Below are 24,091 nucleotides of genomic sequence, written 5' to 3' on the forward strand. Positions count from 1 at the left end.
CATTTGGCAATATTAATCGGCCTACTGATCTCCAGTCCTTTTCTACCTTCCCTCTCCAGTCCTGTGACTACCAAGTGTCGCTGAGAGGGACTTCGGCAGTATTGGTACCCATTCCCTCCCCTTCAGTACTACTGCCTCTAACTTAATCAAGGCCTTTGCACTGATTTTCCTGCTACAGTTCTCTTCCTTTTCTAGTTTACGTATGGCTTAATATATTTCCCAAAAGCGCAGCTCTGCTTATCCTGCATTTCTTTACAGAGAAAAGTTGTCTTGAGATATGTTCTCATGAGATCATGTCCAAAAATATTTTTAAAAGTTCATGGAAAAACAGAACTAAGTGGCAAGTTCATTTTGGTGCCAAAAAAAGTTTGAAATCCAAACACAGAAAAGTCTTCAGAAAGTTTGTGGGAAATGTGTATTATGAAAAAACTGTGCATGAATTTCAGCTTTTTAAAGAGTGGATTAGGGAAAGGGTAGGGAGGTGCCATCCAGGCAGAATGTACAAGGCTGGCAAAGGCACTGAGGTGGGAGAGAGCATAGCAAATACTTTCACCTGATTGAAAGAAGACCAGGGACTAGTAAGATTGCAGAGGGAGTGCAACAAGGCAAGACTACAGAGGTAGGTAGGGTCAGATCATGTGCATTATAAAATTACTGCTATTTCTATCCTCAGATCAGTTAGAAGGCTTTGAATTTTTTTTTTTTTTAAGATTTTATTTATTTATTTGAGAGGTAGAGTTAGAGACAGTGAGAGGGAGAGACAGAAAGGTCTTCCTTCTGTTGGTTCACTCCCCAGATGGTCACTTCGGCTAGAGCTGTGCCGATTTGAAGCCAGGAGCCAGGTGCTTCCTCCCAGTCTCCCATGCGGGTGCAGAGGCCCAAGCACTTGGGCCATATTCTACTGCTTTCCCAGGCCATAGCAGAGAGCTGGGTTGGAAGAGGAGCAGCTGGGACTAGAACTGGTACCTGCCCAAATGGGATGCCGGTGCCACAGCACCGGCCCCTGAAAGGCAGAGAGGTATACAGAGATTGATCTTCCATTTGCTAATTCACACACGAAATGCCTGCAACAGAGCCCAGCCAGATTGAAGCTAGGAGCCACGGTCTCAGTTCAGGTCTTACATGTAGGTGGTGGAACTCAACTGTTTGAAGTATAGGTATATGGCCTGCTGCCTCCCAGAATAGCACTGGCAGAAAGCTGGAATCAGGAGCCAAGTTGGGACTCTAACCCGGGCACTTATTTTCTTTTTTTTAAAAGATCTATTTATTTTTTTGAAAGGCAGAGTGGCAGAGCCAGAGGCAGAGAGAGAGAGGTCTTCTATCCGCTAGTTCACTCCCTAGGTGGCTGAACAGCTGGAGCTGTGCCAATCCGAAGGCAGGAGCCAGGGTCGTCTTCTGGGTCTCTCGCTCGGGTGCAGGGGTGCCCACCCCCCAAGCATTGGACCATCTTCCACTGCTTTCCCAGGCCATAGCAGAGAGCTAGATCAGAAGTGGAACAGCCGGGACTCGAACCGGCGCCCATATGGGATGCCAGCACTGCAGGCGGCGGCTTTACCCACTATGCCACAGCGCCGACCCCCAGGCACTTTTGATATGGAATGCAGTCGTCCCAAGCCAGTGCCTTAACTGCCAGGCCAGACTCCCAGTGTTTTCAATTCAGTATGGTGGTTGAATAGTGTTTCAGATCTTGGGCTGCAACATACAGAATGAATTAAAGAGTAGAGGGAATCAGCTGTGAACATGAGCAACTTTGATGTATTGGAACAGCTGTGATAACAAATTGAACTTCAAATTTCAGTGGCTTAATACAATGAAGATTTGTCTCTATACTGCAGAGTCCAGCAGGGTTGGCAGCTGTCTTCTGTTGTAAAGTATGTCCACCAGTGTCATCATGGCAAGGGAGGACAAAGCTTAAGATCATTTTTATTTAAAACAATTTTTGTAAGTTATGATTGACATGTACATATGTATATATTTTTTAAAGATTATTTATTTTTTACTTATTTGAAAGGCAGAGTTACAGAGAGAGGGGGATAAGAGAGAAGGAGATGGAGAGAGGAGAAATCTTCCATCTGCCTCCTCATTCTCTGAATGGCTGCAGTGGCCAGGGCTGGGCCAGGTCGAAGCCAGGAGTTTGAAACTCTATCTGGATCTTCCCGGTGATTTGGCAGGGGCCCAGGTGTTTGGGCCATCTTCTCCTTTCCAAGGCACATTAGCAGGGAGCTGGATTGGAAGTGCAGCAGCTGGAGCTTGAACTGCCGATCCGTTTGGGTTGCCGGCATTGCAGGTGCGGCTTAACCTGCTGAGCCACAACGCCAACCCCGTATTTAATGTTTTAAAGATCATTTTTAAAGGGCTAAGACTAGAAATGATTATACCACCATGCCCACCTTTGCTGTGCAGAATTCAGACATATGACCCCAAATGAACTGGAAAGGAAAACTGGGGAGTGCGGTCTTCCTGTTTGCCTAGGAAGAGAACAGTGTGGTTCTACTCATCAACCATTTGGGATGTTATTGTAGCAGATCAGGTAGGAAGCATTGGGAACTTGGACTAGGACAGTGGCATGAAATGACTGGGAGAAATATGAAAATCCAGAATTATGTAGGGCGAGAGAGAAAGAATTGAGAATGTCTTTTAGGCTTGGCCTTGTGCAATTAAAAAGATGGTGATAGGTACTAGAAAGGAAGATTGATTTGATTAGCAGGGAACATGTTGGATATGCTGAGACTTCCAACTGGAGGTGTTAGTTAGACTGGGTGTAAAGGCTAGGAGCTAGGAAGGCAGAAGTCTGAACAGCATTTGAGTCATTTATATTAGAGAGTTGAAAGCCTGAGTTTGGAAGAAAGTGAGGAGAATGTGTAGTCCTTCCTCTCCACTTGCACTGTCATCGCGTCTGCTTTCTGTCCCGCTGCCTCCTCTGATCCCACCTGAACCCTTAGAAGGCCTCAGAGCCCTTTTCCTTATCCTCAGGTGATTCCCTTTGGAATGCCCCAGAATAGCAATTCTGAATCTTTTCATAGTGTGCCCTGAAATCCCTCCTGACTCCTCCTGGCTTACACTGTGTAGAGAAAACAGGTCCATGCTGGTGTAGCTTTTGGCAGTTCATCTTCCTTCCAAACTGTCTTCCTCTCTTTCCCATTTTAAAGGAAAAAAGAGTTAGCCAAGTCTTTAGCTAAGACTAACTCTCCCCTGGTTCCTATCAGTCTCTTAGATCTCTGGCTTTGTTAATTATGTGAGTGGTTAAGAATATCTTCTGGAGCTAAATTCCCTGATTCCAAATATCACTTCTGTCATTTCCTGTTTGACTATGGGCAAGTTACTTTCTGTGCCTCAGTTTCCCCATCTGTAAGATACAAATAATGACAGCTGTTTCATAGAATTACTGTGATTTGGAAATGTCTGGCAGTGGGGCCGGTGTGCCACAACGCTGGCCCCCAAGCCTAGAGGTTTCTTTTCAGTCTTTCTCCCTCAAATTCTGAAGTTTTTTGTTACTAGCAATCGCTCTCCTGGAAACACTCTCCTTTGGCTTCTAGGATGCTGTTTTCTGATTTTCTTCTTCACTCTTGGTTTCCTTGATTGAGTTCTCTTGCAGTTGATGCTGGTGTCAGCGCTGTGTGTGCTATCCAGGATATGTATTAGGTGCAGCCTTCCTGTAAGTCTCCTGCTCACTCTTGCATTGCTGACTTGTCATCTCCACCTGTGTGTCTTGTTCAGTCTTCAGGCTGACGTGTCATACTGCGATAGTTCCACCCATCTGCTCATACATTAAGTCACAAGTCTAGAGCACTGTGGCTCTTATCTGATGCTGCTCCTTCCTGTTTTACTCAGTTGTATTGGTTTGGCTTTGACATGTCCTTGGCGTTTGTTTTTTGTTTTCAGCTTTGCATCTGTAGTTCTGAGTTCTCTCCTCAATATTGCTCTTTCTGCTTTCAGTTTCTGAGGCACTTTCCTCATGCACGGTGTTCATGTCGTTAAGTGCAAGTGTCTAATGGTCTTTCCTCATCGGAAACCTCCAGACCTCATTTCTGATAGAAAAAAGCCCAAGCCCTCTTTGTTGAGGCTTTTAAGATGTCTGTAAATTACCAGATTTAGCTGCATTATAATTGCACAAGTTACAGGTACTTTCTGTTTTCAGTTTTTAGTACATGTTTAATTAGATTTTTAACTTTGAAATCAATTTAGAATGTCCTTTGAGATTCTTAGATATTAAGATATAGTCAGATACTGGTTGAATATATATGTTGTGGTATTTTACAATCTTTGTTGGGTCAAATGTGGCTTACACATCAGTATTGCAAACTAGGAAGTTAGAGGAATCTGGTCAGTTTCTAGTCTTTTATTAATTTTTATTATTTTGAACATCTTAATTATCTCTGCAAAATAAACATTGTTAACGTAGATAAATTTTTAAAGGTTAGAAAAATACTATCCTTAAAGCAATAAAAAGGATCAAAGAAAGTTCTTTTTTAAAAGATTATAATAGAATTGTGTAGTTTTTGAGTTTTCTAATGTTAATTTTCTGTATGACTTCATTAATTTACATTGAAATATTCATTTATAAGCTGAAAATGTAGTTCAGATAGGATTGAAGTGGCTTACGATTAGATATGAATTAGATGATATTGAAATATATTGTATGTAGGTATTCCTTGAATGAATCAAATGATCAGATGGCCTCTTTACCTTAACCCTTTCAATCCCATTGTCCCATATTTAGGACACCGATAAAAACTTTGAGCAGTAAATATACCACTTACAGTAACTTTGAAATAAATACTATAACATTGAAATTTTTTCAGAATTGAAAACTTGGGGCTTAAGTAAATGCTTAAGATCTTAAAGTACTCCCCTCCACTTACATACATTTTTATTTTTAGATAATGGCTATATTGAGATCTATTCACAAAAAATAAAGAATAACTCAGTTTCATTATATTCACAGTTGTGTCATCTGTCACTCCAGTTAAATTCCAGAACATACTCATAACTCCATAAAGAAATCCAATACCCATTAGCAGTCACTCCTTTTCTCCTTTTCCTGTAGCCCCTGAAATCCGCTGATCCACTCTTCTGACTGTGGATTAGCCTATTTTGGACATTTCATAAAAATAGAATCATGTGATATGTAGCATTCTCTGCCTGTGTTCTTTGTTTTGTTTTGCTTAAGATTTATTTATTTGAGGGACCAGTGTTTGTGGCATAGTAGGTTAAACTGCCGCCTGAGACACTGGCATCCCATATGGATGCTGGTTTAAGGCTCAACCCGGCTGCTCCACTTCCAGTTCAGCTCCCTGCTAATATACCTGTGGAAAGCAGTGGAAGATGACCTAAGTGCTTGGGCCCCTGCCTCTTGCAGCCATTTTTTTGGTGAGTGAACCAGCAGATGGAAGATCTCTCTCTCTCTCTCTCTCTAACTCTGCCTTTCAAATAAATAAAAAAACCCAAATCTTTAAAACAAAAAAAAAGGGGGCCAGTGCTGTGGCATAGTGGGTAAAGCCACTGCCTGCAGTGCCAGCATCCCATATGGGCGTCAGGTTGAGATACAGCAGGGCTGCTCCAGTTCTGTTCCAGCTCTCTGCTATGGCCTGGGAAAGCAGTAGAGGATGGCCCAAGTCTTTGGGCCCCTGCACCCGTGTGGGAGACCCATAAGAAGCCCCTAGCTTTGGATGTGCCAACCGTTGTGGCCATTTAGGAGTGAACCAGCGGATGGCAAGACCCCCCCCCCCCCTTTGAAACTCTGCCTTTCAAATAAATAAATAAATCTTTAAGAAAAAAAATTTATTTGAAAGGCGAAGTGATAGAGATACAAACTCCTTCTAGTTTCTGGTTCTCTCCCGAAGTGCCCTCAACAACCAGGGCTGGGGCTAGGCTGAAGCCAGGAACCAGGTGGTTTCTCACCTGGTTATCAGGGGCTCAAGTACTTGACAATCTTTTGCTGCCTTCCCAGCAGGGAGCTAGATGAGAAGCAGAGTAGCCAGGACTTGAACCAGCATTCCAATATGGGATGCTGTTATTGCAAGTAGCAGCTTAACTTGCCGTACCACACTGGCTCCTCTGGGTTCTGTGTTTAGCCTGCTTTTCAAGGTTCATCTGTGTTGTAGCATGTATCTACACCTCATTGTTTATGGCCAGATAATATTTCATTGTATGGATATACCACATTTTAAAAATCTGTTGACCCCTTGATTGAAATTAAGTGTTTTTTCTGTTTGGGGTCTATTATGAATACTGCTGCTGTGAACATTTGGGTACATGTATTTGTGTGGAATTCTTAGGTTATATGTGACTCCATGTTTAACTTTATGAAGGGCTAGCATGTTGCTAAAATGGCTGCCTTACTACACAGTGGTGTATGAGGGGTCCAGGTTCTCTGCAGCCTCACCAACATTTGTTACTGTCCATCACTTTTATTTAGCTATCTGGGCTGGTGTGAAGTGATAGATGTCTCATTGTGATTTTGGTTTGCATTTCCCTAGTGATCATTTTCTTTTCATGTGCTTATTGGCCTTCGTGTTTGTTTTCTGGAAAAACATCTGTTCAGATCTTTTGACCATTTTTTAATTGACTTATTGCCTTTTTCAGATTTATTGAGAGATCTTCTATCCACTGGTTCAGTCTCCACTCACTTTCTGCCTCCCATGGTGTGCATTAGTAGGAAGCTGGGATTAGAAGCAGAGCTAAAGCTGGTTTGAACCCCGGCACTCTGAAATGAGATGTGCAGCACTAAACACCCACCCCTGTCTTTTTTTTTATTGTTGAATTGTAAGGGTTCTTTATGTATTCTGAATCTGATTACAAATATTTTCTCCCGTTCTGTGAGTTATGTCTTTACCTCACGTGTATTTTTATTTCTTAAATTACCTGGCGTTAATTTTGGGTACAATTAATATTCTAACATGCAGATCTCAAATTTAGCCATCCTCTTTGTTAAAGCAGTAAATATTTTCCTATATAATCTTAATTTAAAACTTGGAGATTGTTTTGTTAAGTAGAATTTTATTGGAAGGTGACTAATATGTTAGTGAATATTAATCACGTAATTTTGGAATGTAAGTACAACAAGGTTCAGACCTTTTAATACTTTTTCTAGAGAAAGAGATGCTATAGAAATGGAATTTTCCAAACCCAGCAACTCTGAGCATCCATGCATTGTGAAAGGAATTTTGGATAGCACTGCTGTGCAAACTGGGGAGATGCTTTGTCTCTGGTGATTTTTCTGAGCAATTGGTATAAGAAAATAAAGCAGCACCCTAAGAAGCATTGCTTTCTAGGTTTAGGGTCCAAGAGGCTGCTGTAGCCGAATCTTCCCCCACACACACACTCCCCCCCCCCCCCCAAGTACTGATGACTGCCTTATGTATGTAATTTTTAGCAAAGTTTGATTTCTGAAATTAGTGGTTTCAGCTCATATTTTCTCATTGACTAGTAAGTATATGTAAAACATTTTAAGTATATGCCAGTCTATAACTAAAAGTGTTTTGTATTTGCATGATAAAAACTCTAAGCCTCATCTGTTTTCTCATGATAGGCCTCAGGAGTACAAGTTGCTGATGAAGTATGTCGCATATTTTATGACATGAAAGTTCGGAAATGCTCCACACCAGAAGAAATCAAGAAGAGAAAGAAGGCTGTCATTTTTTGTCTCAGTGCAGACAAAAAGTGCATCATTGTAGAAGAAGGCAAGGAGATCTTGGTTGGAGATGTTGGTGTGACCATAACCGATCCTTTCAAGCATTTTGTAGGAATGCTTCCTGAAAAAGATTGTCGCTATGCTTTGTATGATGCCAGCTTTGAAACCAAGGAATCCAGAAAAGAAGAGTTGATGTTTTTTTTGTGGTAAGTGTGTTAAAAATATTGGCCTCAGGGAAACTTGGATTAGTCCCTCATTGTCAGCTCTTAGAGAACTGGTTCTAGGACCATTTTTATTCAAGCTATTTGCAGTCACTATAATCTAATTTTTGTTTATAAGGTTTTGAAAGGGCTTAGCTTTTGGGACTCAAATTTTCACTACTGTATCTACTTGAAAGAATGTGACTTTTCAATAATTGTGTTTTGTGTTGTTTTGTTTTTGGGTGAAGCAAGGGCAGAGAAGGTAGATTTCTCTTTCGGCTCTGAATTTACTGATTATAAGCTAAAGATTCCAGTCTCTACTAACATTTTCTGTAAGCCAGAATCCTACCTCTCCAACATGCCGTGCCAAGAATTGAACTTACTTGTCCTGTGTGGTGTGCCACTTTGGCAGAAGTTGTCACTGTTGCCTCTTCATTGTGATTTGCTCTACATTGCACACTATACAGTAGGGCAGCCACTAGTCATGTGTATTTTAAGTTCATTTAAATTAAAATTCAGTTTCTTATTTGAATAAACTAACACATTTCAAATGCTCACTAGTCACGTGACTAGAGGCTGCCTTATTGAGTAATGCAGGTGTAGAATTTTCCATCGCAGAAAGCTTTGTTGGACAGTGTTGCTGTGGATTGGGTAGGAAATGTTCAGCCCATGGTCCTGTGTAAGGAAGGCCTTTGAAATCATTTGATCTGATTCTGCCCAGGCAACCACAGGTGGGACTTGAAATTCAATAAATCTAAAGTATGCAGATTTTTTAAAGGTTTATTTATTTATTTGAAAGAGTTAGAGAATCTTCCATCTGCTGGTTCACTCCTCAAGTGGCTGCAACTGCTGAAGCTGTGCCAATCCAAAGCCAGGAACCAGGAGCTTCTTCCAGGTCTCCCATGTGGGTGCAGGGGCCCGAAGGACTTGGGTCATCTTCTACTGCTTTCCCAGGCCATAGAGAGAGCTGGATCGGAAGTGAAGCAGCCGGGACTTGAACTGTTGCCCATATGGGATGTCGGCACTGCAGGCGGTGGCTTTACCCACTACACCATAGTGCTGGCTCTGCAGATTTTTAAGTTGATTTTTTTTTTTTTTTAAGATTTATTATTTGAAAGAGTTAAAACGGAGAGAGAAGGAGAGGCAGAGGTCTTCCATCCGCTGGTTCATTCCCCAATTGGCCGCAACGGCTGGAACTGTGCTGATCCGAAGGCAGGAGCTTCTTCTGGGTCCCCCACACTGGTGCAAGGGCCCAAGGACTTGGACCATCTTCTTTCCCAGGCTGTAGCAAAGAGCTGGATCAGAAGTGGAGCAGCCGGGCCTCAAATTGGCGCCCATATGGGATGCCAGCATTGCAGGCGGCAGCTTCTGCTACGCCATAGCACCGGCCCCTAAGTTGATAAATTTTTATGGCCCACAAATGTAACAAATATCTAGATGGCCCTTGGCAGAAAAAAGGTTCCCTACAACCCATGCTCCAGATAATGAAAAGGTGCTATAAAGTGTTTGGGATGGCCTTCTTCTGGAATTATTTGGGTTTTTCAGATAAAATCAGTATTTGATTTAAACTATAGAAGCTATAGAGAAAAATCACACTTGTATCCTCATTTAATGACATCATACTACATTCCTTGTTAGGGTCAGGTAGCCACCTAATGAAAATACTCCAAGTGGAAGAGATGGTGACACCCTCCAGTTTTTAGGAGGGAACACTTTCTCCAGTACTTTGTCCTGAGCCAGTGCAAGGCAGAGAGGGACTTAGCCTTTAGCCATGTGCACTCAGCAGCTTGAGGTGTAAGGGATGTGGGGCTAGGAGGCCAAAAGAATCGGAGTTCAAGAAGGGTGTGTATGGACCACAGCTGTGAAGTTCGGGTGCGTGTATTGGAACTCACCTTTACTGTGGCTGCTCCATAAGATAATAGTTGGTGAGATTTAAAATAAGTATGATTTTGATTTGAATGAAGGTGCGTTCATTAAACGCATTGTATTGCGTGAGAGCCTGAAAAAGTAGCTCTGAATACATGGGTGGAGTCCCTGCCATTCTGGGTGTTACGGCGGAGTGTCACATGAGCCAGCTAAAAGCACATACGCTTAAATTGCTATTTCCTCCACTTGAAGATTTTTTTCCTGGTTTTAATGAATTTCTTCATTATGAGAGCTATACATGATTACTGAAGAATGCTTGGAAAAGAAAAGTAGAAAGAAGAAAGGGAAAATCATTGTTAATGCAATGATTTATTTTGCAGTATTAATTTAAGGAAGAATAAAAGCTTATTACAGGCGTTTTCTGTAAGAAGCTGGGTCCTGGGAGTGGCTCTTAAAGTATTTTAACCATCTAGCTACATGAACTCAGCTCAGTCCCTGGCCTATTTGTGTAAGAAAAGTACCCACTTACCTTTGCAGCTCACACATGTGCTGGTCCTGAGGCAACTGTGGCTTTGACCCTTCACTGGGCTGTGGGTCTGGAGCCTGTGAGCATCAGAGGGCCAGAGGCTGCACACAGGGTGGGAGCAGGTGAGGCCTCTGGCTGTAGAGCGTCCCAGATCATGGCCGCTAAATGGAATCCTTACGTGCCCAAGCATTTCACTCTGCTCCGTGTGGGGACTGTGGCAGAGAGCCAGGCCTGAGGTCTGCTTGGTCTAGAGGGAAGAAGACAGTGACGTATAAACAGTCTGAGTGTGATGAAGGGTTGCAGTCTGTTACCCACTGCGTGGTTCTCCAGCACTGCTGAAGAAAGTGTTGTGAAGCGTGTGTGTGCTTCTGTTCACCAGGCAGAAGGCACTAAAACTTGGAAAGTACAAGATGGTGATACTGACAATATGTAGTTATTGCTGAAGTGCCCTGTACCATGGACTTATGATTATACATATGGATTTAGTATTTTTTCCAGAGAATTGTTGACACTCAGATTTTGATTGTTAGTTTGAAAAGGAAAACCAATCCTTTTGTGAGAGGCTCTGTTGAAATAGATAGAAGTGAAGGGACTCAGGAGAAGGGGACTTCTGCTTTATTTGCAGTTTATTGTTCTTTAGTAAACATTCTACAGCAAAAAAGCCCAAATACTTGATTCTGGACGGCAGATACCATTTGTTCTCTGTATTTCTTCTATGTTCTGAAACTTCCTCTAACTAGAAAAACTTTCAAAACTTGAATATATGTGGTTGTTAGGCTGAACATAGCAGATAAAAAAATTTAAAAAGAAGAGCTACATTACTGATAGTGTTTTTTTTAAACCAGGGTACTTTGCTTTTTCAAAAAAATTTTTTTTCTTAAAAGATTAATTTTTCTTTTGAAAGGCAGAGTTAATTAGATGGGGAGAAAGAGATCACCATTCCATGTACTGGTCTGCTCCCCAAACAGTTTCAGTAGCTGGGGCTGGGCCAGGCAGGAGCCAGGAGCTTCAGCTGGGTAGCAGGGGACCAAGTACTTGGGCCATCTTCCTCTGCCTATCCAGGCATATTAGCAGGCAGCTGGGTTGGAAGTGCAGTGGCCGGGACTTGAACTGGCACATTAGGGAATGCTGGTGTTGCAGGGGATCAGTGTGCTGCGCCACCATGCCAGCCGCTCTCTGGCTTTTTACAAACTGTGCTGTCACCCTGAGTAACTGTGTGTGCCTACCCATTACATGACTCTGGGAAGAGGCAGGGAGATAAGCAATTTTACTTGTTAGGGAAATGCTTTCAGGAGAGGCAAGCACCCCTTCCTCCCCGTGGAGGCTGTTTAACAAGGTGTACGTTGTGTTTTCTCTAAACTGGCTTTCTTCATTTTTGGTGTCTTCCTTTCTAGGGCACCAGAACTAGCACCTCTGAAAAGTAAAATGATCTATGCAAGCTCCAAGGATGCAATCAAAAAGAAGTTCCAAGGTAGGTTCTAGACTTGACTTCACATTTAGCGTGCGATGAGTCCCTGGAATGGAGAGCTGCAGCTCTTCTCAGCAGCGCCTCATTTTCTTTGGAGAACTTAACCTGTAGCTTTACTGTTGAACTGGTATGATTTTAGGTAATTGATTCATCTCTGTCCACTGGCGAGTGCACTCACTCCTCGAGCTGGCAGTTAAATTTGACTTTGCCACTAGGGGATTGGGATCCTGATGTGGTCTCCAGCCAGACTCCAGCCAAGAGGAAACGTGGGTATGATGCAGAGTGCATGGGGTGATTGCCCAGAGGCCTGCACTGGGGGCTAAGCTTGTCGTCTAACTGCTGTGTGACCTTAGCCAACATCACTTAACCTCCGTGGGCCGTCATTCTCTCAGCTGTAGAATGGAAGGTGTGGTTGGGGTCAAAAGTAAGCATTAGTTTAAGGGTTTGCCCCACTGCCTTCCTGCCGTTACTATTTTCAAACATCTGATTGAGCCAGGGTCACAAGGGCTTGGTCCAGCGCTAGTTTTGTTTGTTTTACTGAGACTGGTTTTTGTGTTCTCGTAGCAGAACAGGTTTGCCGTGGTTTGTTTGACTTAGGAAAACAAGATTCTTGCTTCCTTCCCTAAGCCCTGCTGCTGCATAGTTCAGTGCTGCGTCAGGCTCCTCTTGCATTTGTCTGGACATTGGAGTGTTCCCTGGAAGTGTGTTCTGTTAACCAGTGTTTTAAATGACTCCTTAAACTTCAACATTTCCACAGTGAAACCAGGAAGATTCAGAGGAGATTCCTCATCAGATGAGTGGTGCATTGCCTTTCCTAAAGGGACTTTCTGCATAGACTTGATTTGGTGATATTAAAAGATCGTTTGTTGTCTTTTTTTATATTTAAGCATCACTGAGTGACCCAAAAGCTGACCTGCTTTGCTTTCAGCAGAGCTTGAGAAATGGACCTAGAATGCACTCTTCACAGAGAGGCAACGGCATTCTTGTGTAGTTGAGCTCGTTTTCCAGGGTGGCAATGAAATTTTTCTGAGAAAGCAGTTTGTAACACATTTTACATAGTTTTCATGGTGCTACATATTTTTTCAAACCATGTTTTATTCATTTGAAAGGCAGCAAGAGACAGACAGGAGACCTTCTATCTGCTGTTTTTACTCCTCAAACCACTGCAACAGCCATAACTGGGCTGGGCCAATGCCAGGAGCCAGGAACTCCATCTGGGTGTCCCATGTGACTTGTGGGGGCCCAAGTGGTTGGGCCATCCTCTGCTGTCTTCTCAGGCTCATTAGCAAGTAGCTGGATCAGAAACAGAGTAGCTGGCACTCAAACCTGCACTCCGGCACAGGACGCCAGCGTCATGAGTGGTGGTTTAACCTGCTGTACCACAGTGCCGGCCCCTAGTTACAGATCACTGTATACCACGGTTCGTGAATGTCACAGTATGCCTGCTAGAACTGGTCTTTGTCATATAGAAATAGATAAGCTGCTGCTGTAATTCTAAATAGAATTGTTGTTTTTCCTCCCTAGGGATAAAACATGAATGTCAAGCAAATGGGCCAGAAGACCTCAATCGGGCTTGCATTGCAGAGAAGCTAGGTGGATCCTTAATTGTAGCTTTTGAAGGATGCCCTGTGTAGCTCATCATTCAGTGCCACAAATGGAAAGCTTCCATGTGTAATGTTATCTTCTTCTTGCTATATAAGTAAAGCAAATATATTTAGGCCAGGGTCTTGCTGAGAGGGAGCTGTCTTGTAATCTTTTAGAGTAAACTAAATATTCTATACACGTGCAATCATGGCCCTAAATAAATCTAGATCTGCAGTTCTATTGGTGTGAAATTAAATTCTTACTGGCCTCATGCTTGTTTTGATGAGTTGCCTTATAAAGATTTTTGTTAAGCTCAGGAGTTTTAATAATGCAGTTCACAAAACGGGGCAAGGCCATGTGAAGAGAATTATTGCATCTGTGTTGACCTAAGTTAATTTGTTTCTTTGCTTAGAGAATTGGTCATAATCTGGTTATAATTTTGGTTCAAATTCTTTATTCTTCCTGAAACTAAACAGAATAATGGAATATAATTCTCCCCATAATATATAACAATACTAATATACTAACATAACAGATTAAGTTGGGCAGTTTTTTAATCCTACCCAGTGTGTAATGAAGATTGCCTCAAAATTGTGTCCACTTACGATTCACGCTGATCTTGCAAAAGCACTATTTCAGGCATGCCGATGGAAGCAGCTCCTGCACCTGCGGTGCCTTTGCTACTCGCAGGTGGGGAGACTGGAGAGTCACCTTGCATCTTGGAATTGGTGGTGTGTCCTCAGGAGAATGTGCAGTGTCTTGTAACAACTAATTACAATGCAAATTAGGGCTCCATTGTAATGCGCTTTGTTAATGAAAATGATAAAATGATATATTGATGAGCTAGGACACCTGTGATTTTTTAAAAATTGCGTCTCTGTCGAAGCATTGCTGTTTCTGGGACAGTACAGTGTGGAAGAACATTGAGTGTGTGCTCGCGCCTGGGAGCTGTTGCTCAGCTGTGAAGCGGGGAGCGGGTGCCACGGATGACATTGGAAGTGATTGTCATTAAACATCACAGGCATAAAACACTTTGAACAACATAGAGGTGCACAGTCAAACTTAGAAGTAGCAGTTACTGGCTTTATGTAATAAAGGAAGCATTTATAACTTAATCTCTTGTGTAATTATTCATGTGTGAATTTGCCTTCCATGTGGGGTAAGACATCGAGGCCTGAGTATTTGTGACAGGAGTTTTTATTCCAAATTTCCCCAAAATGCCAAGCTTATCTTTTTCAGAATTTACTATAAAACAGTACTGGCTGATTGTCATTCTTTAATCCCGAATTTGTTTACTGCAAAGCAGTGTTTTGAGTGAGTGACCGTATGTTAATAGGCCTCCAGGCAATCCGCGCAGGCCCAAGGCTGCCCTACTTGGCAGTCTGTAGGTAGAGCCAGGTTTTGGGTCAGGTGTGTTAGAGTCCGTTTTGTGGTTTCTGCTGTGGAGTGTGACCCTGCTACAGTACCTGCCGTTCTCTGCTGCAGCAGTGCAGGCTGCTGGGCACGTAATGTGACGCAGACATCTCCCACAGCACTTTGCTCTTAGTCCAGAAGTTTGGAAGATGCTGATGAATACACATCTCTCTACCTGGGGGAGTGGTGTTTTTTTGTTTTTAAGTAATTTCAGACAGAGAGCTTCTACATGCTGGTTTACTCCCCAGGTGCCCACATTAGCTGAGGCTGGGACTAGAGCCAGGGGCCAGGATTTCATTCCAAGTTTCTCGGCATGGCAAGAACCCAGTTATTTGCGTGATCAGCATTGGCAGGAAGTTGGAATCAGGAGCTGAAGCTAGAAATCTGACTCCAGGCATTCCCAGATGGGATGCAGGTGCCTTAATCTGTGTCTCGGCTGCTAGGCCAAACACCCACTCCTAGGGCAACTGAGGTTGGGGCCAATACAAAATGGGGGTTTAGACCTCAGTTGACAATTATTAGAAGTAAAACTGCAGGTATACTCTGCTTCTGGCAAACACATTACAAAAATGTATGCATGGGAAGCTGACTTAGGGTTCAGATACCTAGTGGCTGCTCTTTGGCCTTTAGAGAGGTGAGTAAAGCCAGTGCTAACAATTCAGAGATTGCCCATGATGTTTGTTGTTCCAGAGAATGTAGTCTCTGAGGACACAGCGAACACACTGACGTGGATAGCAGAATTCGGTCCAGTCTCGTGGGCTCCTTCATGTGAAACTGCCCCGAGTACTGGCTGCTCCACACCTGGGAAGGCAGCTTCTCCTTGACAGGTGCCTTGCCCTTTGGGCCATCGGAGCCTGGATGCGCCAAGGACATACTGCTTTGTGATCGGGGCTGTTTCTGAAATGTAATAGGCCCTGGACTGGGTCCCAGTTGGGCTGCAGCCGGAAAAAGGGACATGGATTGCATGGTGGCAGAGTGATGAGAGGGTGTTCCGGAAGCCAGGCTTCTAACTTGCGGTGCTCTGGCTGGCTGCCCAGGGCTCTCCTTGGACTCTGGCCAGTCCCCTTAGTAGCCAGCCCAGAGGTAAAGTAATTGCCACAGGTCACTTGACTTGTGACAGCTGGGACAAAACCCTGCATCTCCTGGTTTCTCATCTGAGCCATTCCCTTCCCCCCTCTGGTGAGGTCATTTCTAACATCTGGAACTCAGAGCTACCAAAGGAGATGTGAAAGGGACAAGAAGGGAGACATTTCTTCTGTTCCCTGGGCTGACCAAAACCTGACGGGAGCTGGCCTACGCATCTGCCTGCCCTGCACTGCTCCCTCCTCCAGCTGCTGCCTGCAGACCCTGGGCCTGTGCGTTATGGTCAGTAGCCCACAGGTGAGCAGTCAGCTGGCTTATGAGCCCTGTCTGCACGACGGGCTTCCAGTAATCGCGGTGCTGCTTCCGGGGTGTGTGGGCCTCCACGAAGTGTTGGCTCATCTCTGGGGATCTTGGTTGGATTCACCCTTAAGGGAGGCTTTTTTGGACTTGGAAGACCAGCGTTTCCTGTTGGAAGCCAGCTGTCCAGGGCTGCCCAAGCACCACACTGTGGGACAGGCCACGAGCCAGGCTCCTGTGGAATCTGTAGCATGCTGACTCTCGCAAGCACTCCGCTGTCTGCTGGAGTGGAACTTTGTCCTGGAAGGTGTGGGGGCAAGGCTTGCCTGATGCCTGGCAGATTCAGGCTCCCTCTGCTGGCCTGGGAGGTGCCACTGCTGGGCCTCAGGGCCGCGGAGGCAGGCGGGCAGAACTTTGGACTATGGTAGGAGTGCAGGTTGCAGGCGGAAGTTTCCCTCAGGGGCATCTTAGGGAATTGGCCAGGCCAGCCGGATGGGGGCTCCGCACAACATGTACTGCAGCTGCTTTTGTCCTCTCCTGCCCTAGAGCCAGACGCTGGGCTCTCACTGTGCTGGGGAGAGGGACTGTAGCCAGAATCCAGGGCGCAGTCACTGCTCTCTTGGAGCCCAAAGGCAGAGCTTGGCACCCCCAGCATCCTAGTCTCTCCAAGGTCTCCCTTTCCCTCTGCAGTCCTGGGCCTTGAGGGCATCTCAGCAGAGCCTCCAAGTCTGCGGTGTGGCAGGGAGGCGATCCTTGGGAACATAGGCTCCCAGGCCCACTGTGGTAATCCAAGAGTCCCGATGCAGGCACAGGTCTGGCCTGCTCCCCAGCCACTCACCACGGCCCCAAACGACTGACCTTGCCCAAGGCCACTGGTACACTGGACTCCCCCCAACAAGCCTGCCCTCCGGCACTGGGTACACAACAGGGTCCGTTTTGAGGCACTGTGGGGCTCAGCAGCTGCTATTCATGGCAGTCTAAAACCAGTGTCTTCCCTCCCATCCTGACTCACCCAGGTTGCTGATGCACTGCCCAGTGTTAAGTGTGGAGGTGGATTTGAAACCTGACCTGTTACCAGGTGAGGTCCCTTCATTTCCATGGGGTTTGGTCTGGGCGGGTACAGGCATCAGGTTTGGGCACTGGTCACTTCCTCCCACTGTCTCCTGGCCAGAAACCAGGGGGTCGGCGCTCCAGCCCCTTCTGCCACCTCAGAGTTCTGCAGGTGCTGTCTGCCCTTGCTGAGAAACCCTCTGTGCACCTCCTGCCTTTCACCACGTGGCTCCTTGGTGCTTTCCCCTCCCTGCCTCACCCCCGAGCATACCTGAACCTCTGTGCCTGCGGTTCCCAACAAGTGCCACCTTTTCTGGTGAGCTCCAGGTTAAGCCCACTCTTGGAGGGAGGTACTTCCCAGACTCCTAGCACCTTGTTTCCAACAGGCTAGCAAGGGCCACACCCAGGCTCAGTTGGGGGTTGTGGGGGGTAGGGACACTCCCAGAAGAGTTGCACCTACCACTGGAGGGACCGTGGGGGTGCAGAAGCCCAGGGCAGTTCTGGCTGTAGGCCCGCTACTCCCCACCCCTGCAAGTGCTGTCTGAGTGCCCAGCTTTGCTCAGCCATTGGCCAGCCGGCACCTCCTTAGGCTTCCGAGGCTTGGCCAGGGGAAAGGAAGTGGAGCAGCTCTGGGAGGCAGCTCCGGGACATAACTGCCTGGCGCCTGCCACCTGCCACTCAGGCCCACCTCCCTTTCCTGGCTTGGTCCAGGCACTGTGCTGACTGAGCCTCTTCTGCGTCAGTTCCTGCTCCTGTTGTTTTCCCTCAGGAACCAGGAGCCCTGGCTGCGGGTTTCCAAGGACACCCGGTCTTCCACCTGTGAGGCTCTGCTTCCAGGTGCTTCTCTGGCCAGTACCACCCCCTCCTGAGGTATGGACCTTGCCAGCCAAGCCCCCTGTGCATTGCTGGGCTCACTTCACGCAGGCTACCCACAGCTCTGCTCATGGGTAGGGGAGGGTGGTCAGCGCATCTGGCCACCAGGGTCTTAGGCCCTGCTCCCTTGTGAGGCGATGGGAAGGGCAGGAAGCAGCAAGTTTTATCCCCATGCTTCACAGAGCTGTCAGTCCCCTCAAGGGAACTGAGACCCAAGCTTGCTCTCTCCCCCAGGGGGCGCCCCAGCACCAGACGACACTTCTGCGCTGGGCAACAACGTTGGTTTTAATGGCATTAACATCCAGGAGGTAACACCAGTTCCGGTTGGCAACTCGCAGGGGTCAGGGGCTGCAGCCAGGCTGAGTGGGGCTGGGCTGCGGCCCTCCAGTTTGCCCTGCAGCTTCTGAGCACTTGGCCCGGGCCGGCTGCCTCCCGCCCCACTGCGGAGACACAACAATTGCACTGATTGCCATGGAGATCCGAGCTCCCGGCCTCCCAGCTAACCCCCAGGATCTGCCCGAGTTGCGCAGCCCTCATCCAGGGCTGCTGGGCTCGCGGGCATAGTGTTTATCCACCAAGACAAAGGTTCTTTGACGAATGGCAGTCTGCAAGCTTCGTCTCTGATGGCTTCTCCCAGAGCCCCTGGAGGGTGGGCCTGGTGAACGCTGTGGCGGTTGGCTGATTTACTTGTAAAAGGAATGTGTAAGGCATTTTGGTAAAGTTAACAGTAGGGTCTTCGGCAGAGGAGACTCAGACGGAGGTACCCTCCTTGGCGCCGTTCCCGTCCTGTGGATAGTGGAGAGCAGTGTGAAGGGGAGGCTGGGCCACCAGACTCTGGGCCTGTGGGGCTTGAGGACAGAAGGGTCCGTGCAGGCGTGGAGTAAGGACCAGGCCTTATGGGCTGCTGGCCAGGTGACAAGTCTGTCCTCACCCCCCCCGCCCAGGGTGGTTGGTCCTACCTGTCCTGCCTTCCGGGGCTCCCAGCACCTCCCACAGCCCCTGGAGGCCAGCACGGCGGCCCCGCGTGAGCAGCACTCACTGTTTTTGCCAGCTGCTCCTGCAGTTTCTTCACTGTGTCTTTCTCCTTTGCTAGCTGCTCCTGGGTTGTCTTCAAAAGCTCCTGCAGTTTGGTGGCAGCACGCCCCAGGTCACTTGTTAACTTCTTCTCTTTGTCTAGTCGCTCCTGCAGCACAGGAGGTCCAAGGGGGTCACGTGTACAGAGCCATGCCCACAGGTCCTACCCTCTGGGGACTGGAGTGCTGGGGGCAGTTTCTGTCCCCCAGAGAGGAAAGGCCTGGTCCCCCACGTTCCCTGCAAGGCTGGACCTGCTTCAGGGGCCTCAGCATGGCTCCCAGCCCCCATGCAGGTGGTGCCTGAGCTGGCCCAGGCAGGGTTGGCTCTCCCCTGCTGACCCGAGGCCACGAAGGGCCCCGGCCTTGGCATACACCCCAGCCAGCCCCTACCTTCAGCTGCACGGCTTCCTCTGCGCCTGGGGACTCCAGGGGGCCGGTGGCGCGAAGCTTTTCCAGCTCCTCCTGTAGCTGACACGCTGCTGTCTGAGCCTTGTTGGGGAGGGGAGCCAGACAGGGTGAGGCCTCACTGGCACCAGCAGGCACACCCCCTGGCCCCTGGGGATAGAAGCACCCAGCCTGTGGCCAGCATGGGTAGTGGGGCCCCAAGGCAAGGAGGCAGCAGAGTGGTGCAGAGCACCAGCAGTCAGGGCAGCCTTGGACCCACTGTGCACCCACCCCCTGCGTGCGCAAGGCCCGGTGGCAGCCACAGCAGGCAGGGTGGTGATGACCACTGGTTCCCGGGGGAATGGGCGGAGGTCCATGAGCAGGGCCTCACCTCTTCAAACTCAGCTGTGAGCTTCTGCCGCCGAGACTGCTCGTCCTCCAGGACGGCTTCTGTCCGCTCCAGCTGCGTCTTCAGCTGCGTGGGAACACAAGGACCGTGGGAACCCAGTGAAGGACCCTTGGGAACCCAGGGCTCCTGGGCAGGCCGAGACTGGGCCCCCTCCAGCGGCCTCTGTGCTTCCTTGGCTTCCACCCATCTAAGTGGTTCCCAGAGCTCCCCTCTGCAGAGACGTTGGGATGGGGGGATGTGTCTGTGACCTCAGAGACCACAGGACGAAACATCTGACAGCCAGGCCACAGCCTTCCCGGTGACAGCTCCCTGAACCCTGCCTGTGAGGCCCAGCTGGTACTTGGACCAAAACTCCGGAGAGCAGATGTTGCCCTTGGACCCCAAGGGCAGACCAACTCCCTTCAGCAGCAGCAGCCCCTGCCCAAGGCACCTCCCCTGCCTGGTGGCAGCCACACCGCATCCTCGAGTCCCTCCCTCACGGCTCAGGGCCTCTCCACCTGGCTCCTGCCCTGCCCTCACTCTGTGTCTCTCAGACCCTGGGTGCTCGTGCTCTGGGCAAAGTGGGCCAGGGACCATGGTGCAGGGTTAGGTGAGAATAGGTTCCACCTGGGGTTAGTGAAACATCTCGGGGCCAGCTCACCGCCCTAACCTGTACAGGGTCCTCTGAGGGAGCAGCTGGGGACCCAGCTACGTCACCATCCTCTACGTGGCTCTTCATCTCACTCAACTGCTGCCTGACCTGAAACAGGGAGGGGTGGGTTTGTGCAAACACACGGCCGGTCTCGCGTCTACCTCGCGCGCACTCACTCAAGGCCCTCGGAGGGCTGAGGCTCCTGGAGGGGCCTGGTCTGGTCCCGGGACCTGTGTGTAAGTCCCCACCCCGCCAGGCATGTGCAGAGGGGTGGGGCCAGAAACAGAACCTCCAGTGTGAGCCAAACCGAGGGACGACCCAGAAGCTCCTGACCTCAGCCTGGCTCAGCCCTGGCCATTGCGGCATTCAGGGAGTGAGCTAGCAGATGAAAGACCTCTGTCTCGTCTGTAATTCTTTAAATAAATAAATCTTATAAAAAAAAAAAAAAAAAAAAAGCCATGGTCCTCTGCTCAGGGCCCCCGCTCCTGGGCTGCAGGAGACTGGGTGACATCCTGGGCTCACTGGGGGCGGGGCCTCTGATCTGAAGGGCAGTGTCACTCAAGCGGCTAGGGCCCAGTTCCTGTGGGAGCCCTGGACAAGGCCCTTAGTGTGAGTTCCCCAAGGGTATGGGTGGTCTTGGGCCCCATCCACAAGGTCCAGCCTCAAGGGGCAACCTCAACAGCCTCCCCTCCCTCCCAGCACCCCTAAAAGCAAAAGCCCCACTGGCCAGCTCAAGGCCAAGAAGCTGTAGAGGAGATGGCATGAGCCATTTCCTGGGGACTCAGCCTGATCCTTGTGTGGCCAGCGTGTGCGACAAGTATCCTTCGAGTCAGGATGAGCCTGGGAAGCCCAGGCGGGCATGCTGCGCGGGAGGCTGGCCCCACACACCAGACCCCTCCTCGCAGAAAGCTGGAGCAACACAGCTGCGTCCATGCTGGGTGCGGCGAGGCCCCAGAAAGCTGGGTCATGGGATCAGATGCCATGACTGAAAGCTGGGCTCAACTCGGCTGGCATGGCAGGGTGTTCCCTGCGCACCTGTGGTGTGGCTCACTCGGTCTGAGCTGCTGCCGAGATGAGGAAACCCCCAGAGGGCAAGGGACCTGCCTAGAGCCATGGGGTGACCACAGGAGTGGGCTCACAAGAGAGGAGCTCCTTGCACGCTGCCAGGGGAGAAGCACCCACCAGCCCCTGCAGCTACGTCGGTGGCGCCCCTTCTGCTGAGCTGTGCTAGCTTCTGGCAGGTGGCAGGCGTCTCACACCCACCTAACCCTGGCTAACCTGGCCTTGCGGCGAGGGGGTCCCCAGGCCACTCACCAGGGCGAGTTCGTCGCTCTGCTTCTGCGCTTCGCTCTTGGCCGCATCCAGCTGGGACTGAGAGTCCAGCAGCAGCTGCCTCAACTTGGGGGGAGAGGGAGGCAGTCGGCATGCAGACACAAAGCCAGCACACCTACCGTCTGCCCCGGGCCCGCCCGCTCCCAGGCTCAGGCCATGGGGCTGAGACTAACCCAGAGAGAGTGTGCCTGTTTCTGCTTCCCGCCTCTGAACAGTCGGAAAGCAGCGACCGATTTAAACCCACTTCCCACCGGAAACGTCAGCAAGCCAGGCGACCACTCCCACAGAGGGGGCACCTGGAACGGGCAAGGCTGGCACAGTGCCCGGCCCTGGCTTCAGGATGCCTTTGCAGTTCTCATGGTCCAGCCAGGTATGTGCAGGGACGGAGGCAAACGCCTCGAAACCCAACCTTGGAAGCTCGGGCCAAGAGCTGCACCCAGGGGCCAGGGAGGGCCCAGAGCCCAGGGGCCAGGGGCCACTGGCGGGCAGGCAGACTCACCCCAGCCACTTCCCTGGCGTAGTTCTGGCACTCGGCGCTGGCAGCCGCCATGTGCTTCTCCAGCTCCGCCTCCAGATGCGAGGTGTGTTCCCGCACCTGGACGGATACGAGCTGATGTCAGGGCCGCTCCGGACCAACCCTGGCCGGCCATGAGGAAAGCTTGGGGCCCGTCAGCTACTGGTTCCACCGAGGCCAGCAAGCAACAAGGCCATGGCGAGAGGCCCTCTCCTGGAAACGGCACCCCAAGCCCCAGGACTGCCAAGTGTGGGAGCAGCCGGCCTCAGGACCCACAGAGACAAAGCAGGCGCTCCCCGGGGTGACTGAAAGAGCAGAGGGGCTCCCTTGGGCGCCCCCATTCCGATAGCCATGCGGACACTGAGGACAAGGTCTCACGACTCGTGGTCCCTGGGGGCAGACACCTGCCCGTGGCCCCCATGATCCTCTCTGAGATGGAGCCGCTTGCTGGGCACGGCTCCCACCTACCTGATCTGAACTTTCAAGCTCTGCTTTGAGCTTCTCCACAACTTCTTCGAGATGTCTCACGGTGACCCGCGACTGCAAAGCCAGGGAAAGGGCCCATCACACACAGGCGCCTCGCCCGGGTCGGCAGGCTCCCAGGGGACCCCAAGACAAGCATGGGCCCTGGCTGCCCAACAGCCAATCCCCGGGCAGCAGGGCCCCTTGGGGATGGCAGTGCCGTGTTCTGCGCCCTGACAGATGGCAATGGTGACACCCAAGTCTCTTATCAACATTCCCCTGGGCTCCGGAACCTGGGCCCTCCGGTGTCCTGGGTAGGTTACGCATGGCTTCTGCCTACCTTTTGTAGCTCCTCCTCTGTGGCGCCCACCTTCGCCTTCCACACCTGCTCCTCCTCCTCGACACTCTTCTGCAGGTCTTTGAGCATGCCCTCCTGGGTGGGGAGGGGGTCGTGCTGAGGCAGGGCCCTCTCCTCCACGGCCCCACCCCACATTGTGCCCCCAGCTCCTGTTGAAGGGGCCGGCACCTGCCCTGCTCTGGCACCTTGGTGTTAACTTGGGGAGGGACAAGGCCTCGGTCCTGGTCACCATGTAGATGCCTGCAGGGTCATGACTGCATGGGGCCCTGAGGCTTTGCCTTTGGTGCCAGCCCCATCAGGGGCCCAGGACAGGTTGGGCAGAGTGAAGGGCTGGACCTGGTACAGCTCCTGAAGTCCCGAGGAGCAGGGTTCCAGTCAACACCGGCTGCTAATTGCTTCCCGTAACCAAGTCTCTTTTCTGCAAGATCAGCCCCAAAGCTTCAGCTCAGGCCCTCAGAGAGCACCAGGCGCAGCCATGGGGCTGCAGAGGGGAGGGGGGGGCCCAGAGCCAGCCTGACACCACGCTGCCTTCCACCCTGCAGGGCCCCAGACAGGGGTGGGGTCAGAGCAGAGAATGGCAGTCTTCCAGGAGCCACAGGATGTAAGGGGAGCCCCATGGCCTCCCCAGGGAAAAGCCCCCCGGCCACTCACCGTCTCTGCCAGGATGGTGCGGTACTGGTCGCACTCGGCCTGCAGTGTGTTCTGCGTCTCCTCGGCCTCCCGCAGCTTAGAGGCCAGGTCCTGTGGGGGTGGGGGGAGGGGCGCAGGGCCTGGTGAGCTGCTGCCCCATTGCGGCACCCTCCCCTCCTGCAGCCAGGGGAGGGCCTCGCTTACAGAGGAGGGCTCCGTGGCAGCAGGAGGCTGCTTCAGCAGCCCAGGGCCTCTCTCTCGGAGTTCCTGCAGCCACTCGGTGTAACTCTGCAATGAAATATGCA

The 24,091-nt window shown here is 49.7% G+C and overlaps 2 protein-coding genes across 13 annotated transcripts in view; one reads left to right on the plus strand and one right to left on the minus strand.

Moving 5' to 3' along the window:
- Window positions 1–14,392, plus strand: part of DSTN (destrin, actin depolymerizing factor) — a 34,989-nt gene extending 20,597 nt beyond the window's left edge. For 2 of the 4 annotated variants that reach the window (XM_089308212.1, XM_089308214.1), the window contains exons 2-5: window positions 7,532–7,839; window positions 11,620–11,696; window positions 11,909–11,959; window positions 13,218–14,392. In XM_089308212.1, the coding sequence (XP_089164338.1) occupies window positions 7,532–7,839; window positions 11,620–11,696; window positions 11,909–11,959; window positions 13,218–13,327 (546 nt within the window). In that variant the 3' untranslated portion in view covers window positions 13,328–14,392. Of the gene's footprint in view, window positions 1–7,531; window positions 7,840–11,619; window positions 11,697–11,908; window positions 11,964–13,217 lie in introns of all 4 variants that reach the window. The other 2 variants (XM_070052119.2, XM_002710960.6) reach the window with 2 other exon arrangements.
- Window positions 14,393–18,255: 3,863 nt separating this feature from the next.
- RRBP1 (ribosome binding protein 1) overlaps window positions 18,256–24,091 on the minus strand; it is a 66,431-nt gene continuing 60,595 nt past the window's right edge. For 6 of the 9 annotated variants that reach the window (XM_051845354.3, XM_070052117.2, XM_089308207.1 and 3 more), the window contains 11 exons: window positions 23,991–24,074; window positions 23,808–23,897; window positions 23,139–23,231; window positions 22,805–22,876; window positions 22,322–22,417; window positions 21,805–21,888; window positions 20,509–20,598; window positions 19,842–19,925; window positions 19,457–19,555; window positions 19,033–19,176; window positions 18,256–18,779 (listed from right to left, as the gene is read on the minus strand). In XM_051845354.3, coding sequence (XP_051701314.3) covers window positions 18,744–18,779; window positions 19,033–19,176; window positions 19,457–19,555; window positions 19,842–19,925; window positions 20,509–20,598; window positions 21,805–21,888; window positions 22,322–22,417; window positions 22,805–22,876; window positions 23,139–23,231; window positions 23,808–23,897; window positions 23,991–24,074 — 972 coding nt within the window. In that variant the 3' untranslated portion in view covers window positions 18,256–18,743. The remainder of the gene's footprint in view (window positions 18,780–19,032; window positions 19,177–19,456; window positions 19,556–19,841; window positions 19,926–20,508; window positions 20,599–21,804; window positions 21,889–22,321; window positions 22,418–22,804; window positions 22,877–23,138; window positions 23,232–23,807; window positions 23,898–23,990; window positions 24,075–24,091) is intronic. The other 3 variants (XM_089308210.1, XM_089308209.1, XM_089308208.1) reach the window with 1 other exon arrangement.

This window comes from Oryctolagus cuniculus, chromosome 11, assembly GCF_051225735.1.
Source record: "Oryctolagus cuniculus isolate XC-2025 breed Fujian yellow rabbit chromosome 11, ASM5122573v1, whole genome shotgun sequence".
Lineage (NCBI taxonomy): Eukaryota > Metazoa > Chordata > Mammalia > Lagomorpha > Leporidae > Oryctolagus > Oryctolagus cuniculus.